We start from the raw sequence: 17,487 nt of genomic DNA, 5'->3' as shown, positions 1-17,487 counted from the left end.
TGAGTCTACCATAGAATCAGAGAATTGTTAGGGTTGGAAGGGACCTCAAGGATCATCCAGTTCCAACCCCTCTGCCGTGGGCAGGGACACCTCACTCTAGATCAGGTTGCTCAGAGCCATATCCAGCCTGGAACCATCAACCCTACACCACACATGTCCCAAAGTGTCACATCCACAGGTTTCTTGACCACCTTGAATTGTTTTCTCTTAAGCCAGGAGCCTGAAGTAGTCAGAAACTGTTAGAACCCCAGCAGGTAACCACACCAGAGGAGAGCCAGCACCTTCCTGGGGCACTCAGGGATTTTTGAGGAGAGCTTTCTGGCCAGGCACGAGGCAGCAGGATCCAGGCAGACGTAGCTGGGAGCTGAGCAGGATCTGATGCTCACACAGTGATGGGAACAGGTACCCAGCCTGGAATGTCTCCAGCTGAAGGAAATTATTCTTGAAATAGAAATTCCTCTCTTAGCAGTGTGAGGCTGGTGGCAGAGGCTCTGTGCCTCTCGTGGTGGAGCTGGCTGGGGTGTGTAATTACCTGAGCTGGTGGAGCTCTCTTTTCTAACTCTTGCATTTTTTTCTGGTGCCTTCAGCCTGACAGTGATGCCAGTCCCTGTGTCCTGGCTTTACATTCTGTTTTGTCAGAGCTCAGCTGTGTTTCCTACAGCTTTTGTTTGCCCCAATCTTTTGGATCTTTGTGGCTTTGCATCCTTTCTTTGTTTGGCTTCCAGCGAGTAGATGTGGGCTTGCTGTAACCTTCACCTTTCTCCAGGATGGTGACTCCAGCACCTCCCTGGGCAGCCTGTTCTGATCCCTGATCCCTCTTTCAGAGAAGAATTTTTTCCTCATCTCCAACCTAACCCTCCCCTGGCACAATTTCAGGCCATTTCCTCTCCTTCTATCACCTGATACTAGGGAGAAGAAACCAGCTCCTACCTCGCTCCAACCTCCTTTCAGGGAGCAATGAGGTCTCCCTTCAGTCTCCGTTTCTTCAGACTAAGTAACCTCAGGGCCCTCAGCTGCTCCTCCCCAGCCCTGTTCTCCAGAGCCTTGACCACTTTTGCCCTTCTCTGGACATGCTCCAGCCTCTCAGTGTCCTTCTTGGATTGAGGGGCCCAAAACTGAACCCAGTACTCAAGGTGCTGGAATAGCTTTTCTTTTCCCCAGGGTCATGCATTAGTGTCCTGAAATGCTCCTTAAGTGTCTCCAAAATAACCCTACACTTCGTCAAAGAGGTGCTGGAAATACCTCAGCACCTTTAGGACAGCTTCCTAGAATTTTGTTCTGGTTGTGTGCAAGCTCCAGGGATCCTTTGGGTGGAAAGGCCACTTGCAGAGCAGAAACCATGAGCACTGAAACCTCCTTTCTCAGGGAAGGTGAAAGATAAGGACAGAGCTAAGCCAGGAAGCTGCAGGCATGGCCAAGGTAACAGCTGAGCTGCTAAAGGCCAATGAGACAATTGTCAGTGGGGCTTTAGGACTGTTGTTAACGATACAAAGGGAAGAGCTGGTGCTGGACAACTGATCCTTGGCCAACTGTAACAGTTGGAAAGGAGACTGTGGTGAAATGCTTTGGAGAGGTGAGTTTGCTGCAGGAGCATGGTGAAAGGAGCTGCCAAAGGATTAAGAGGAGTTTGAGAGAATGGGAGGTGGAAGGGTGGGAGGAGATGGAGTTAGGAGGAAAATGGATGTAAAATTCAGGAGAGGGATGGCTGAAGAGAGGGCAGACGGTGAGGGGGGGACCCGGCAGGAGCCACGGGGATGACAGAGTGCCAGGGAAATCCTGCCAGCACACCCAAGGTCAGCCCAACCTACAGGCCAACTGCCAAGTGGATGGCAGCACGTGGGAGGTGGCAGGGGTCTGGCCAGGCAGGGTTTGAAGGAGGTGCAGGTGTAGCATGGCTGTGCAGTCCTTGCCTCGGGAATGTGCTCCAGGACACACTGTGCTGAGCTGGGAAACCTGCACTACCCAGAGGAGGAGGAAATCCTCTCTCTACAAGCAGCCTGTGGACATGGTGCTTAGGAACGTGGTTTAGTGTTGACCCTTCAGTGCTGGGTCGAGGGTTGGAGTGGATGAGCTTGGAGGACTCTTCCAGCCAGATGTGTTCTGTGATGGTCTTGAAGGACCTTTCCACCCACAGTGACCCTGTGGCTCTGTCAGCCCAGCTCCTGCACTCAGGGGGCAGTGCTCTCTTGCAGGCTGTGGCTGGCACAAGGCAGCTCAGGCAGAGACTAGAGGCTGGAGCATGGACTAGGGAGAGCCTGCCTGGAGGATGCCCCATGGGGGCGGCGGGGACCCCACCACCCCCTCGTTACTGCTGACCTTGGCACGAGCACTGCCTGCTGATGGATCGGCTCTGGAGCTGGACAAGCCCCTGGGGACCCACTGAATTATCTGTTATTGTCCCACCAGTGCCTCCCCTGACCCCTCCCAGCTCTGCATGCCACAGGCATCAGGGAGGGAATAAATCTCTGTCTGATCCTGAGAGAGAGCAGAGGGAGCGAGAGCAGGGAAAAGGAGAGATGAAAAATGTCCTTTTTATGACTCTCCCAACAAAGCTTGGCCACATGATCCACAGCAACCAGCTCTGGGAACAGGGAGGGAGGGGATCAGCAAAACAAGCAGAGCTGCTTCTCTCCCCTGGAAGATGCCCCCAGGGAAGGAGCAGAGGGCTGTGGGTGACCTTTGAAGGAAAATATCCCAGGGAAAGGGATACTCCAGTGTGAGCTGCTCCACACAGCACACATCCACCACGGGTGGAGAGCAGAGGCAGAGGAGATCTGCTGGGCTAGAGGGAGCAGCAGGGCCAGGGTGTGATTGATAACGCACTGAGAGCAGGCACAGCATTTGTGTGTGATTCTGGTTGGGATCAGCCAGGAGAAGCTCCAACTTGTGAGCCTGGGGAGAACTCCTGACCTTGGTGTCTGTAGGAGACAGAAGCCTCCAGCTGTGCAGCCCAGGGTCTGAAGATTTGTTGGCAGGACTTGAAGCCCTCTAAATGCTGCCCACTGCCAGGTGCCAGACCACGAGCAGGTTCCTGTGGCAGTCGTTGAGTTTGAGGCTCTTTAACCCCTGTGCTGCAGCTCCCAGGGGAGGCAACACGGCCCCAAGGCTGCATGCTGGTACCAGCTGCAGTTCCAGCAGTGCAGAATCGCTGCAGCAGGGCTGTGGGTGCAGACTGAGAGGGTTTGCATTGGAGTTCTGGGTGTTGGCCCAGAGCATCACCATCATGAACCTTATTTTCTTCCTGTGTCAAGATGAAATTAAGAATTCATTTGCCTGTGAAGGCAGGCAGGGGTGTTTACCTGTTCTGTTCCTGCCAGTTTAGTGAGCACTCCTTGACTGAGGCAATCTGCAGGTGTGAGGTGGTCAGGGATTGGAGCAGGCTGCCCAGGGAGGTGGTGGAGTCTCCATCCCTGAAGGTGCTTAAGAAATCTGTGGCCATGGTGCTTGGGGACATGGTTTAATGGCCCTGGTGGTGTTGGGTTGATGAATGGACTCGGTGTTCTTGGAGGGCTTTCCCAACTCAAACCATCCTATGGTCAGGCAGGGGGGCTGCAGCCACTTCCAGTGCACCTTTGTCCTCTGCTTTTCTCAGCTGCACCCTCTGAGCTGTGCCTTGGGCTAGGGAATGATGTGCAGGTAGTGTTCTTGTTGAAAGACTTCACTGCACCTGAGTTGTTCATCAGAAATGGTTGGATTTGGTCTTGCAGGTCTTGACCAGCTGAAACAATTCTATGGTTCTGTGTCTAAAGGTTAGCAATGGGCACAAACTGGAACCCAGGAGGAGAAACTTCTTTGGTGTGAGGCTGCTGGAGCCCTGGAGCAGGCTGCCCAGAGAGGTTGTGGAGTCTCCTTCTCTGGAGAGTATCCAACCCCCACTGGCCATTGTGACCCTGGGCAAGCTGCTGAGGTTGGACTGGATGATCTCCAGAGCTCCCTTCCAACCCCCAGCATGCTGGGATTCTGTGAAGTGCTTGGAGTCATGGAAAAAGACCTCATGCCCCCAGAGAAGTGCCTCAGCTGTGATGCTCTCCCAACCAGCAGCACCAAACCCAACTGTGCAGGGCTTGGGCTGTGACAGCAGATAGCAGCTTCAATCTGTTGAGAAGCAAACCGTGTTTAAGAGAGCAGATCCTGAACCTGGTCAGCTGTGAGCAGGGACAGGCTTGGGGCTGGGAACAGCTCAGCAGAGCTGGGGGCTGTAACTCAGCAGTGATGGCCAAGTGTGTTAACTTCCCCCTTTTTACTGCCAGGGCTGTAACAACTCCTTGGTAATTTGATTTTGGCTGTAACGTGCTTTTAAAGTGAAGGGATAAATACAATCAGCCTGCAGAGGGGGTGGCTGTTGAGGAGCAGGCAAGTTGTGCAAGGAGAACTTTAAATCAAAAGCGCTTCTGCTGGGCTGGGGCCTTGCAGCTTTTCCCCTTAAAGCTTTTGGAACCTGCCTGGACCTTGATGTACTCTAAATTTATTTCTTTCTTTAGAGGCAGCCATTTAACCTCTGCTCATGAAGAAATAAACCAAAATTGATGTTGATTTTTTTTTGTTCTTCCCCCCACCCCCCCCTCCTTTTTTGGCCTGCCTTGGAGGGGGGGTGGGGGACTGCTTTTGCCCCCATAAAAGCCCTTTTTGCCTGCCATTTGCAGAGCAGCCCTGTCACCTCGCTGAGGGCTGCTGCTGATAAAGATAAAGCTTTATGGCTGGGGCATTTGCAGCTAACAGCAAGCTAATGCTGCATTTTCATTTGGCTGCAATTAATGTTAATGCCTGCCACGAAAATTGTCATTAAATACCATTTTAAAATCCATTCAATTTGCATATGCAAAGCCCATTTACCATCATGGAAAATCCAGGCTGCTCTTCATCATGTCTTTGCTCTGGAATTTGTGGCTGTTGTTTGGTGGTTTGGGGTTGGGTAATTTTTTTTTGGGGGGGGTGTGTGTGGTTGTTTTTTCCTCCCCCCCCCCCCCCCGCCCCCATAGTGATTATTATCCAGCTCTTAAAATGAAATCTGATGTCTGGGCCAGACCTGCACACAGCAAGAAAATCCTCTGTGCTCCAGCGGCAGTAGGGCTGAGAAGTATGGGAGATGGAGATGTGAGGGTATCACAGAGCATTAGAGGTTGGAAGGGACCTCCAGAGATCACTGAGTCCAACCCCCCTGCCAAAGCAGCACCACTCAGGGTAGTCTGCACAGAAATGCATCCAGGTGGGTTTGGAAAGCCTCCAGACTCCACCACCCCTCTGGGCAGCCTGCTCCAGGGCTCCAGCAGCCTCACACCAAAGAAGTTTCTCCTCATGTTGAGGCGAAATCTTCTATGTTCAAGCTTGTGCCTGTTGTTTCTTCTCTTATTATTGGGCACTACCAAAAAGAGCTGGACCCCCACCCCTCACATATTGGTAGACATTGATCTTAGCCTTCTCTTCTCCAGACTAAACAGCCCCAGGGCTCTCTCTGTGTCTCTTCATAGGGGAGATGCTCAACTCCCCTGATCATCCTCGTGGCTCTCCATTGGGCTCTCTCCAGCAGGTCTCTGTCTCTCTTGAAGTGGGGAGCCCAGAGCTGGACACAGGATTGCAGATGTGGTCTCAGCAGGGCAGAGCAGAGGGGGAGAAGAGCCTCTGTAGTCCTGCTGGATGCACTTTTCGTGCTGCACCCCAGGACAGGATAAGCTTATTCTGAGCAGGGGTAGCTAAGCCTTCCCCCTTACCGTGGTGGGATGCCAAAGGTGAAGTCTGCAGGGAGCTTGGGAGGGCCCCTCTGCAGGTGGCTGTACTCCTCGCCCTTGCGCCGGATGTCCTTGGCCTTGTAGTAGAGATTGAAGTCCCTGGCGGTGGTGCAGCCAGCCCTGAGGGCGCCGCGGTTCATGCTGATGAAGTCCCGGGGCATGTCCCGAGCTGAAACGCTCCTGGGCTTCACTGTGTCCCAGCTGCCTATTGCTGGAAGGAAACAGCAGAGGCAGAGGTCAGGTGTGGTGGGCAGCTCCTCTTTGGGAGGGCAGGCTGAGCACACGTGTTGCCACAGCTTTGCTGTGGGGTGAGCTTTGTGTCCCAGCCCATGGTGTTTGCTAGGGGACATCTCCCTTCTGGATCTCACCCTCTGCCCTGGCTGGCTCAGCAGGTCTGATTTCCCAGGGGGATTGTCCCTGAGAGCACATATAACCAGGTTAAGAATGTGGCTGTGGGGATCCCCCTTTGCAGCTGCCATTCCCCTCTCTGCTTGGGCTCTCTGTGATCCTGGAGAAGCTTCCAGTATGAGAGGGGAACTTTCTGGCCACCAAGCAGTCTGGGTGACATTAAGGGAAGTGGGGAAAATTTGGAGTTCTTCACCTCCAGCTCGATGAGAAGGATTGAAGAGCACTGGGAAGGAGGGGAGAGACTTAGTGTCAGGACTTCCCCACCAAAATGCAGTAGTGCAAGGGTGTCATACCTTCAGGGACTCCTCCATCTGTGCTCTGGATGTACAGCCCATATGCAAAATCCAAGCCTGGCAGTGTGCAGCAGTTTCTCTTGGGTTTCCCCACCTCTGGCTGCAGAAGAGAATGTAAAGGAGAAGCATAAAGACCTTTGCTGCTAAGCTAAAGCCCCTGGCAACAACAATTAATAACAGAAGGTGGCCATGAGTACCAGGAGTGGCTCTGGCTGCACTTGGCAGGGTTTGAATCCACTGTTTGGACACAAGCCACAGGAGACCTCCCAGCCACGAGGCTTCATCAGAGCTGAATTTCACCCAAGTTTATACCTGAGTTACAAAGAGGTCTGGTCTTGCTGGGAAGGAGGAATCTGACCCAATACAAATGCACTCAAGGTCTTTTTGTTTGGCTAAGCCCTGCATGGGCTGGGATATGCCCAGCTGTGGTGTCTGCTGGGGAGGCTGCAGCTAGGCTGAACATTCCTCTGAGTTATTTCTTTTCCAAGCTGTGCATCCTCCCTAGAAAACTGATCTAAACTTCCCCAAGCAGCCCTGCTGCCCCTCCTGCCTGGGAATAATCCAGAGGCAAGGCATAGTGCAGGGGGAGGGGAAAGAGGATGAAGAGGAGGGAGCAGAGCTGAGGGTTTATAGCACAGAAAAGGACTTGAGCTCAATAAACTCCCTTCTCTTTAGTTTCAAAATGAACTGGTCCCCAGCCCCTGAGTGTCCCAGCCTGGTGGTGTCTGTGGGATTAACTGACCTCCCCTCACCCCTTTGTCTCTACCCTTCCATCTCCATGGTGAAGTCACTGCAGGATGTGTGTGTCTTGAAACCTTATTGCAGCTTGAAAGGGAGGTGGTGGAGGAGGGAAGGGGTGAGAGCCTGGCAGCCTGGGGCTGTGCAGCCCTGCCAGGGTGAAGCTGGAGCAGGGTCAGGAAGCAGTTTGGTCAGGAATTGGAACAGGCTGCAAGGGAGGTGGTGGAGTCTCCATCCCTGGAGGTGCTTAAGAAATGTGTGGCCATGGCCCTTGGGGACATGGCTTAGTGGCCATGGTGGTGGTTGAAGGTTGGGTATGATGATCTTAGAGGGCTTTTCCAACCCAAACAGTGCTATGGTTCTAACAAGACCCCTGGAGCCCTGAAACATGGCTGTGGGTGCTTTGGGACAGGTTGTTCTCTGTGGGAAGGGTGCTGGCAAGTCTTGTTGAGAGGATTGCAGCACTGAAACCCAATTCTGGTGTTTCTCACAGGTGAATCACTGAATGCTGACATGGAGGTGACTGTTGTTATGCTCCAGAGTGAACACTCTGGCTCAGGAGATGTTGAGTGCCCAGAGGATAGAGTCAGGCTGTGCTTGGTCATGCCCAGGGACAGGACAAGGAGCAGTGGGGTAGGAGCTGAGTGAGGGTGACAGAACACTGGAACAGGTTACCCAGGGGGGGTTGTGGAGTCTCCCTCTCTGGAGAGGGGTTTGTAACGTGGGGCAAAGCTGCTTCCAGACCTTTGAATGCAGAACCTCTCTTAAATGAGAAGGGTAGAAAAAAAAAGAATGGCAGGAGTTAAAGATTCTCTCTAGTGGAGCACCTGAGGTGAACACAGTTGGGTGTTTAGTCCATCACAAAAGGAGTGCAGGCAGTTTGCTTCCACGATCAGGGGGCTTTGTACAGGCACTTGGCACTGAATAAATAAAGCTGAAGGTGCTGGATAATTAATTAAGGAAGGGGGGCAAAAAAAAAGACCTGTTCCAGTATGTTAACCATGGAGAGAACCTCTGCCTGAAGAGCATCAACAGGCTCTGAGGACTCTGGGCCAGCATCTTTTACCCACAGAGGCAGAGGAATTGGTAGCAGGAGTGGCTCTTGCTCAGTGCAGTCAAAGACTGCAGCCTTCCCCATGCATAAATGAGCCAAATGCTGTTGCAGCCTCATGGGCTGGGTTGGTTTGCTCGTCCTGGGGTGTTGGAGGTGTGTGGTGCTGGAAAGGGGTGGGGAGAGCAAACCAAAGTTGGTGCTGAAGGTCCCTTTTTTCTCCCCCTTCCCCAGCTCCGGCACCGCTGCCCGTGCTCAGGTTCAGCCTGTCACAAGGCTGCTTGGCTGGAATACAGATCTGCCTGACAGCTGTGCCCATCAGCAGACAACTTCATTAAACCTCATTAAGATGTCATTTCTCTGCCTTATTTCCCACCTCTTGGCTCTAATTAAAACCATCTCTCCCTGCCTCCCAGGCGGTCCTAATTTTCTCTGGGTACCTTCTGTAAGTTTTCTCCCTTTACGACCTCAGTGAGGGAAATCCAGCAGCTGAAACACTGCTTCCCCAGCCCCTCTGCAAGAGGCAACCCCAGACTGCTTCCTGAAGCCTTCCCAGAGCATCCTGCAGAGATCATCACCTCCTCACAGGGCCGTGAGAGGCAGAGGTGTGTGCTGGGCTTGGCGTTGTGCTCTCGAGCTGTCTGTAAGGGCTCAGCTGATGCATCCTGCCCCCCTTGGAAGTGGTAACTTTCATGCTTGGGCTGGGTGAGGAGGGGACCATGCTCAGACTGGCTGCAGCTCAGAGGCTGGAGTGTTTGGCCAGAGGGAATACCCTGGCTGGGTGCAGAGTGAGTGTGGGGTGGCATCGATTCAGGAGGTGACTGAAGCTGGAAGGTTTCTCTATCTGCCACCAGAGATTAGAGTCTCTCCTTCAGTGGAGGCTGAGAGATTCCTAGAATGGTTTGGGTTGAAAGACACCTTGGAGATCAGCCAGTTCCACCCCCCCTGCCACGGGCAGGGACACCTCCCACTAGGGCAGGTAGCATTTGAGGGTGCATTGAGCTCCTTGGTCTTTGCCAGGTAACTTTGATTTGTGCAGCCCCAGGTTTGAGCCCTAAATTCGTGTTTGGGTGCTAATGGTGTTTGCTGTGGAGGAAGAGGGAGGCACAGGGATGGGTTTGTGGCAGGTGGGTGTGTTAAAAGGTGTGAGGAAGTACACAACCTTTAAGGATCTGTGTTTGGTTGCGAGACTCCTTGTGTTCCATACCCTGCTATCTGTGGCACACTGACACATGTTGCATCACTTCCCCAAAGGTGAGACAGGCTGCAGAGGAGATGTCTGGGCTGAGAGGCACAGCCAGAGATGGAGGCAGGGATTGTTAACCCTTGTTAAGACCCAGCCTGGTCTTAAACACCTCCAGGGACAGGGCCTCAAACACCTCCCTGGACAACCCATTCCAGGGCTTCACCACTCTCATGGTGAAAAACTTCCTCCTCACCTCCAGCCTGAATCTCCCCACCTCCAGCTTCATTCCATTCCCCCTAGTCCTAGCACTACCTGAGAACTTCTTCCTAACATCCAGCCTGAGCCTCCCCTGGCGCAGCTTGAGACTGCATCCTCTTGTTCTGTCACCCGTAGCGCTCAAGGTATGACCTCACCAGTGCTGAGTACAGGCAGACAATCATGCTATGGTTAGAAAAAGCCTCTGGCTCGAGAAAGACCTCTGCAAGCTGCTGGGCAAGCTCCTGTCTGCTCCACCTCAGCCAGAGCCGCCCCGTGCCCTCCTCAGCAGCCCTGCCGCCGCCGCCTTTCCAGCCGGCCGTGCCCTGCCTCCTTCCCTACCTTCTGTTCCCCTTTTCATGGCACCCCCTTGCACAGTAAAGCCCTCCCTCCCCGCTGCCATTGCTATTATTATTGCAGATTTACTGCACTTGCAGGGGGAAGTGATTGCAGTGACAGGGCCCCAGCATCCTTCCCTCCTTCCCCCCGCGACAGCTTGAAACCAAGCCCTTCATTTGCATTTACATGATCTTGCTGTGCAGCTTATGAGACCGGGAGATTTATTTGCTACTTAGCTTGATGTTTGATTACACTCTAAGAAGGCAGTGAGCTACAAAGTGCAGGGATACATCAGAACCCAGCTACTGAGAGCCTCTGGGGGACAGTAACTCAACATCAGGTTTAGGTAGATGAGAGAAGGGAATGCTCAGTGTTGGGAGAGAGGCAAATTTGATGAGGTTTTGGTGCTTGGTGGGGTTGGTTTGGTGGCTGGTTTGGGGGGCTGGGGTTGGTTTGGGGGGCTGGGGTTGGTTTGGTGGCTGGTTATGGGGGGCTGGGGTTGGTTTTGGTTAGGGATAGGGCTTTGGGGTGTTGTTGGTTTGGAGGGTGTTGGTTGTGGGGGGGTTTGGGGTGGTGGTGTTGGTTGTGGGGGCAGTGTTGGGAGTTTGAGGGGTTTTGGATTGGTGGTGTTGGTTTGGGGGGGTTGAGGTGTGGTTGGTTTTGGAGGGAGCAGTGTTGGTTTGGGGGGGTTGAAGGGGTGGTGGTGGTTGTGGGTTGGGGTGATGGTGTTGGTTTTTGGGGGGTTGGAGGTGGTGGTGTTGGTTGTGTGTGGGTTTTGGGGTGATGGTGTTGGTTTGGGGGGGTTGAGGTGGTGGTGTTGGTTTTGGGGTGTTGTGGTTGGGGGTTTTGGGGGTGTTGGTTGAGGAGGGTGTTGAGGGTGTTGTGGTGCTTGGGGGTTTTTAAGGTGGAAGGGGGAAAAACCCTTTGCCTCCTTTACAGAAAATGGTTGGGAAAACATGGGGTGGGGGCTTTAAAGTGAGAGGGGGGAGGTTGAGACTAGATACAAGGAAGAATTTTTTTTTCCCCAGTGAGGGTGGTGAGACCCTGGCCCAGGTCACTCAGAAAGGTGGAAGATGCCTTCTCTGTGGAACCATTCCAGGTCAGATTGTCTGGGGGCTCTGAACAACCTGATCCAGTTAGAAGATCTCCCTGCAGTGGGGTTGGACTGGATGAGCTTTGAAGATCCCTTCTGACCTTCCAGGATTCTGTGCTGTTCTAACCCCCCCCTGAAAATCTGGATTTGTTAGCACCGTGGTAAGCTGGAGGAGGGCAGCTCTAGACTGGATGCTGGAAAGAAATTCTTCACAGTGAGGACCAGGTTGCCAGGGGAGGTTTAGCTTGGACATGAGGAACAATTTCTTCACTGCAAGAGTGGTTTAAAGCCTGGAGAGGGCTGCCTGAGGCAGTGGTGGAGTCCTCATCCCTGGGAGTGTTCAAAGCCCACAGAGATGTGGTGCTTAGGGTCATGGTTTAGTGATGGATGTGGCAGTGCAAGTGTCATGGTTGGACTCACTCTTGGAGGACTTTTCCAACCTTAATGATTCTAGGTCTGGATGATTTTTTCTCCTCTAGAAGCTGCATTTCTCATAGCACCAGCAGAAGAGTACTGCAGGGATGGATGGGATGCAGGCTTGTCCCTCACTGGTTTAGATATTGCAGGTAGAGGAAGCAGCTGGAATCATAGAATTGTTTTGGTTGGAAGGGACCTTTAAGACCATTGAGTCAGCTTGAGACCACCACGGCTGTTAAACCCTGTCCCCAGGTGCCATGGCCACACACTTCTGGAACACCTCCAGGGATGGGGACTCCAGCACCTCCCTGGGCAGCCTGCTTGGATCCCTGACCACTCTTGCAGCAAAGAAATTGTTCCTGATCTCCAACCTAACCCTCCCCTGGCACAACTTCAGGCCATTTCCTCTGGTTCTGTCACCTGATTCTAGGGAGAAGAGACCAACCCCACCTCGCTGCAGCCTCCCTTCAGGGAGCTGTAGAGAGCAGTGAGGTCTCCTCTCAGCCTCCTCTTCTCCAGGGTAAACAACCCCAATTCCTTCAGCTGCTCCTCCCCAGCCCTCTTCTCCAGACCCTTTCCCAGCTTTGTTGCCCTTCTCTGGACCAGCTCCAGCCCCTCCATGTCCTGCTGAAGCAAATGTTCAAGGTGTGGCCTCAGCAGTGTCACGATGCCAGCCCAGGATTCTACCTACCCAACCCCAGGGCAGCAGCTTGCCCCTTCCCATCACTTCTGCTCGCAGTGGGGGCCAGGAGGACAACAACCAAGGGCCAGGCATGGAGGTCCCTGAGGCAGAACCCCTCCTCTGAGCCAAGCCACACACTGCCTGGCACAGCAGCTCCGCCTGGGAGCTGTTTGTGCTCAGCTTTTAGTCTTGAAAATTGCCACCAGATCTGCTATTACAATTAATCATTAAAGACTTAAGCAAGAGTCTCTACCCCATTACATAAAAGACTCCAGCAATGATCTTTATCCAACTTGTAAAATCTGAGCAGACTTGATGCAACTTGAATAAATTTCTTCCTCTCTTATTTTTTTTTTCTTCCCTCTCTCCCCCCCTCCCTCCCTCTCTCATCTGCACAAAATCAGGGATGCAAGGCAGAACCTGGAGCCTGAAGTGAGCCCTGCCAGCCCTGCCTCTAATTACCAAAACAGAAGAAAAGAACAGCGTTTGCTAATGAATGACAAGCCACTAGGTGGAAATCTAATTTGGTCTAATTAAGCAGCCTTTGTGAGGATTTGTCTTTAGATGAAAAGAGGGAGCCAAAGAGATCTAAATGCAAATGAACTCCATCATTTTGGTTTTAAAGGGGCAGGCAGATATGAAAGCAGTTGCGTGCACGAGACTCCTGTTTGCCTTCGTGGCTCTGCTCGCTCTCTAGGGGCTGCTGCTGCTTGGTGGTGTTGAAAACTCCTATTTGCCCCTAAATCCTGGGGCTCTGACCAGGAGTCACTCCTTGTTTGGTGGTCTTGGGCTGAAGGTTGGGCTGGATGATCTTGGAGGTCTCTTCCATGATTCTGTGATGCTTGAGTTAGCAGATAACGTGCTGTTGGGAGGACAGCTTCAGCAGCAGGGGGTTACAGCTCTGGAAGTTGCCTTTCTCAGCACTGGTGAGGCCACACTTCAGATATTTCGATCAGTTTGGGGCTCTAAGAAGGACACTGAGGTGCTGGAGTGGGTCCAGAGAAGGGCAGTGAAGGAGAACAGGTCTGGTGAGGAGCAGCTGAGGGAGCTGGGGCTGTTTAGTGTGGAGAAGAGGAAGCTGAGGGGAGACCTCAGTGCTCTCTGCAGGTCCCTGAAAGGAGGCTGCAGTGAGGTGTGGAGTGGTCTCTTCTCCCTAGTATCAGATGATAGGAGGAGAGGCAAGGGCCTGAAATTGTGCCAGGGGAGGGTTAGGTTGGAGGTTAGGAAACATTTCTTCACTGCAAGAGTGGTCAGGGGCTGGCACAGGCTGCCCAGGGAGGTGGTGGAGTCCCCATCCCTGGAGGTGTTCAAGAAACTTGGGGCCATGGTTTAATGACCATGGTGGTCTTAGGTGGATGGTGGGACTCTATCTTGGAGGTCTTCCCCAATCCAAAGAGTTCTTTGAGTGTGTTCTCCACAACAGAGCTGATCCTTTCTGCTCTTTGAGAAGGAGTTTGGTCCAGGAAAATAAAAGCTTTTCTCTGCTAGGGAGTCAGTTTCTGAGCCTGCTGCTGCTGATGTGTGGCACCAGATAACTCTTGGGTCTTCAGGGGCACCTGCTGGACCCTGAGCTCCTCCTCAATGCCTCTGTGTCAGGGTGAATTACTTCAGCCCTGGTAAATCACCAGCACCTTGCCCTCTTGTGCTGCCTCTGGCTGCTTCTGCTGCTGGTCTCAGTGCTGGGAGCAGGCAGCCCAGGCACAGCCCCCAGGGCTGAGCCTCACCAAAGTGTTTGACTCTAATTGAGACAGAAATATTGGAAAGGATCTGCTGCTGCTCTAGGAAGCCTGCTCCTGACTTGAAGATACATCTGTGCCTGGGTAAGGTTTTGTGGCAGCACTGGAGGTCAGAGCAGCACATTTGTGTTTCTGTGGTGGGTGTCACAGCTTGGGAAGTTCACAGCAGCCTCTTGCTTGCTTACAAGCCCTGGAGAGAAGCAGCATCCTCTAGTCAGGAGACAAAGCTGCTGGCAGCAGGGATGGGTGCTCTGGGCTGAATGAGGGTGGGGTGCAGTTTATAGCTGCTGCTAGACCAAGGTCTTGCCTGCACCTCATCTCTCCTGAGCTACATCCACCTCTAAGAGGCAGAATGAGCAGGGAAGAGATTTGAGGACAATGGTGGAGGGGCTTGGGACAGGATTGGGTGGCCCTGGGGCAGGTAAATGGAGACAGACATCTCTGAGTCCTTGCTCTGATATCAGGGGTAAAGTGGAAGTGAGTGTGGATGGATCAGGGTGGGACAAACTGGAGTCATTCTGTCTTTGATGCTGTGGCAGTTCTGGGACCTGTGGGGAGAACGTGGGCAGAACAGCATGGAGCACCTTGGCAAAAGGAATCATTTCATCATCTTTGCATTTGGCTCCCCAGAGAGAGATATGAGGCCTCTAGAGAGGAGCTGAGAAGGATGTGGTGGGGTTGTCATCTGCCAGAGAGCCATAGCCTTGGGGACACCTCCTGTGTGGTAACCCTGAAGTCTAATCCTGCCAGGAAATGCTTTGGCTCAGTGTCTCTTGGCTTCAGAGGGAGCAGGGAGCTTCAGCTGGGAGCAGGATGTGGCACAAGTCTTGTCAAGATCAGCTGAGGGAACTGGAGCTGTTTAGTCTGAAGAAAAGAAGGCTGGGGGGAGACCTCCTGCCTCTCTGCAGCTACCTGGAAGGAGGCTGGAGCCAGCTGGCTGTTGCTCTGTTTTGGCAGGGATCAAGTAAGAGGACACAAGGAAATGGCCTCAAGTTGTGCCAGGGGTGGTTTAGGTTGGCAATTAGGAGCAATTTCTTCCCCCAAAGATTTGTGAAGCCCTGGACCAGGCTGCCCAGGGCAGTGGTGGAGTCTTCTTCTCTGGAGAGGTTTCAAAGCTGAGTGCCTTGGGTGAGTGGTGACCTGGCAGTGCTGGGGCAACAGCTGGATCTTAATGTTCTCTTCTGGTAGAAACCATTCTGTGGCTCCCTGGTTGCTTGAGGATGAGAGAGAGCATCCTCTGAAGGCTGAGGCAATGGGACAATGCATTGAACAAGGTAGGTTTTGTCCCTTTCCAGCAATTGTGACCTTTTCTGTGTTCATCCTTAGTAAGATCTGTTCTGTAAACCTCCCCATCTGCTGCTCCAAGAAAAATCCCCTTCTGTTCTCTCAGGGCCAGATGTTGTCCCAGCTTATGTTCAGCACCACTCCACTTAGTGAAGCTGCTCTTTACACCACCTAACTTCCTCCTGGTTCCTTCAGCCCCATCCAGATAGCTTTAATTTCCTCCTCCTGAATCTGTTTTTGGGCTCTGTAGAACCTGCTGCACTGAATACTGCCAGAGAAGCCACAATGACATTGGAGGAGTTGAATGCAAGTGAGGATTCCACCATGAGCCTCTTTGAGCAGACTGAGTGTGACCACGTTGCCCACAGGGCAGGACAGGGGCACAGACCTCTGACTTTTAGGGGCAAATTCAATCCCTGGCTGCAAAAGAGCCCCTGGGTGCCTTGAGAGCTCTCTGGCATTTCACAGGAGAGCTTGCATGAAGTCTCTACATTTGTTGTACCTCCCAGAACAAAATGCTCAGATCTTTGAGACTAACACAGAACTTGTTCAGCTGGGGCAAACCCTTGGCTCAGGAACTAGAAGAGAAGGCTCCAGGGACACCTTAGAGCAGCCTTCCAGTACCTGAAAGGGGCTATGAGAAAGCTGGGGAGGGACTGTTGACAAGGAGTGATAGGACAAGGAGCAATGGATTGAAGCTGGTAGAGGGGAGATTGAGGCTGGAGATGAGGAAGCAATTCCTTACAGTGAAGGAGGGGAGACACTGGCACAGGCTGCCCAGGGAGGCTGTGGCTGCCTTCTCCCTGGAGGTGTTCAAGGGCAGGTTGGATGAAGCCTTGAGCATCCTGGGCTGGTGGGAGGTGTCCCTGCCCATGGCAGGGGGCTGGAATTAGATGATCTTTAGGGTCCCTCCCAACCCATTCTATGAATCTCTCAGCTTCCACTGAAGGAGAAACTCTAATCTCTGATCACAGATAGAGGAACCTACCAACTTCAGTCACCTCCTGTACAGAATAATCTCCATTTCCATCAGAGACTAGAGGAAGGTGGGGAGGGTTTTTTTTTGCTGTTTAAAAAGGATGCTGTTGCTTTAATGTAATAAAACCTCAGCAGGACAGAACATCTTTACTAGCCTATCCCCCACTATTCCCTCAAGAAATCAAATATAATCCTATTTAAGAAGCTTTAAATAATTTTGAGCTTTCATATTGACTTATTAAAATGCAGCTTAAAAAAGGCCTTCCTTGCAATCCCTTTACAAGGGTCAGGGATATAAAATTTGAAGAAATATGATTAGTAGATCAGTTGGAAAGATCTATGCAGCAGCTCCCAGTTTTATTATTTGCAGTGCCCTTTCAGGAGGAAAGGTGAGGCTGGGGAAAAAAGTGGCACCAGCACCTCCCTGAAGGACTCCAGACCTGGGGCTCCCAGCCCTGCCTCCTGCAGTCAGCACCCAACGCATCTTCGACCTCAGGAGCCCTTGCAGGCAGGGCAGAAGCCTTGGTTTCTGAGTCCATGCAGCAAAATAGAGGATTCTGAGGCTCTAAGCACAGAAAGAAGCCAGCAGCACCTTCTGCCTGGTGCAGAAGGCAAAGTGATGCCTTGGCTGGAGGCACAGAGATGCAAATATGCCCCAGAGGACAGAGCCAGTGCAGGTCTGTGAGCACCAGGACACCCTGGCCCACAGAGCCTTTCTTTTGCCCCCTGGAAACTTGGAGGTATGAAGAGCCCCTGGAACCTGTTGGATGTTTCAGTGATCTTAGAGGTCTTTTCCAACCAAAGCAATTCCATGGTTCTATGTTGGATGGAGCAGGATTGTTGTTCACTCTCTGAATGCCACTTGTAGGATGAAATGAGGATCCTGTGGGGCTGACTGGAACTCTGTGCAGGATGATCTGCATCCTCTCCAAGCAACACCTCAGTCTCTATCAGTATGTCCTGACAGGTCCAGGAGGAAATCTCCTTCCAACAGATGTCCAACCAGTTGCCCATAGATCTGTAGAATGGTTTGGGTTGGAAGGGACCTTAAAGATTATCCAATTTCAATCCTCTGTCCCTGAGGGACACCTCCTACCAGCCCAGGTTGCTCAAAGCCTCATCCAGCCTGGCCTTCAACACCTCTGGGTATGGTACATCCACAGCCTCCCTGGGCAACCTGCTCCAGTGTCTCCCCACCCTCACTGGAAAGAATTTCTTCCTCATCTCCAGTCTCAATCTTCCCTCATCCAGCTCAAGGCCATTGCCTCTCATCCCATCACTCCCAGCCCTTGTAAAAAGTC

The 17,487-nt window shown here is 52.5% G+C and overlaps 1 protein-coding gene across 1 annotated transcript in view; it reads right to left on the bottom strand.

Moving 5' to 3' along the window:
* Nucleotides 1-17,487, bottom strand: part of CFAP77 (cilia and flagella associated protein 77) — a 62,911-nt gene that overhangs the window by 16,967 nt on the left and 28,457 nt on the right. The window contains exons 2-3 of the mRNA XM_009896269.2: nt 6,428-6,527; nt 5,709-5,937 (exon numbers count right to left, since the gene is read on the bottom strand). Coding sequence (XP_009894571.2) covers nt 5,709-5,937; nt 6,428-6,527 — 329 coding nt within the window. The remainder of the gene's footprint in view (nt 1-5,708; nt 5,938-6,427; nt 6,528-17,487) is intronic.

Source organism: Dryobates pubescens, chromosome 29 (assembly GCF_014839835.1).
Source record: "Dryobates pubescens isolate bDryPub1 chromosome 29, bDryPub1.pri, whole genome shotgun sequence".
Taxonomy (NCBI): Eukaryota; Metazoa; Chordata; class Aves; order Piciformes; family Picidae; genus Dryobates; species Dryobates pubescens.
Note: the sequence above shows the minus strand (reverse complement) of the source record. Positions and strands in the feature narration are given on the sequence as shown.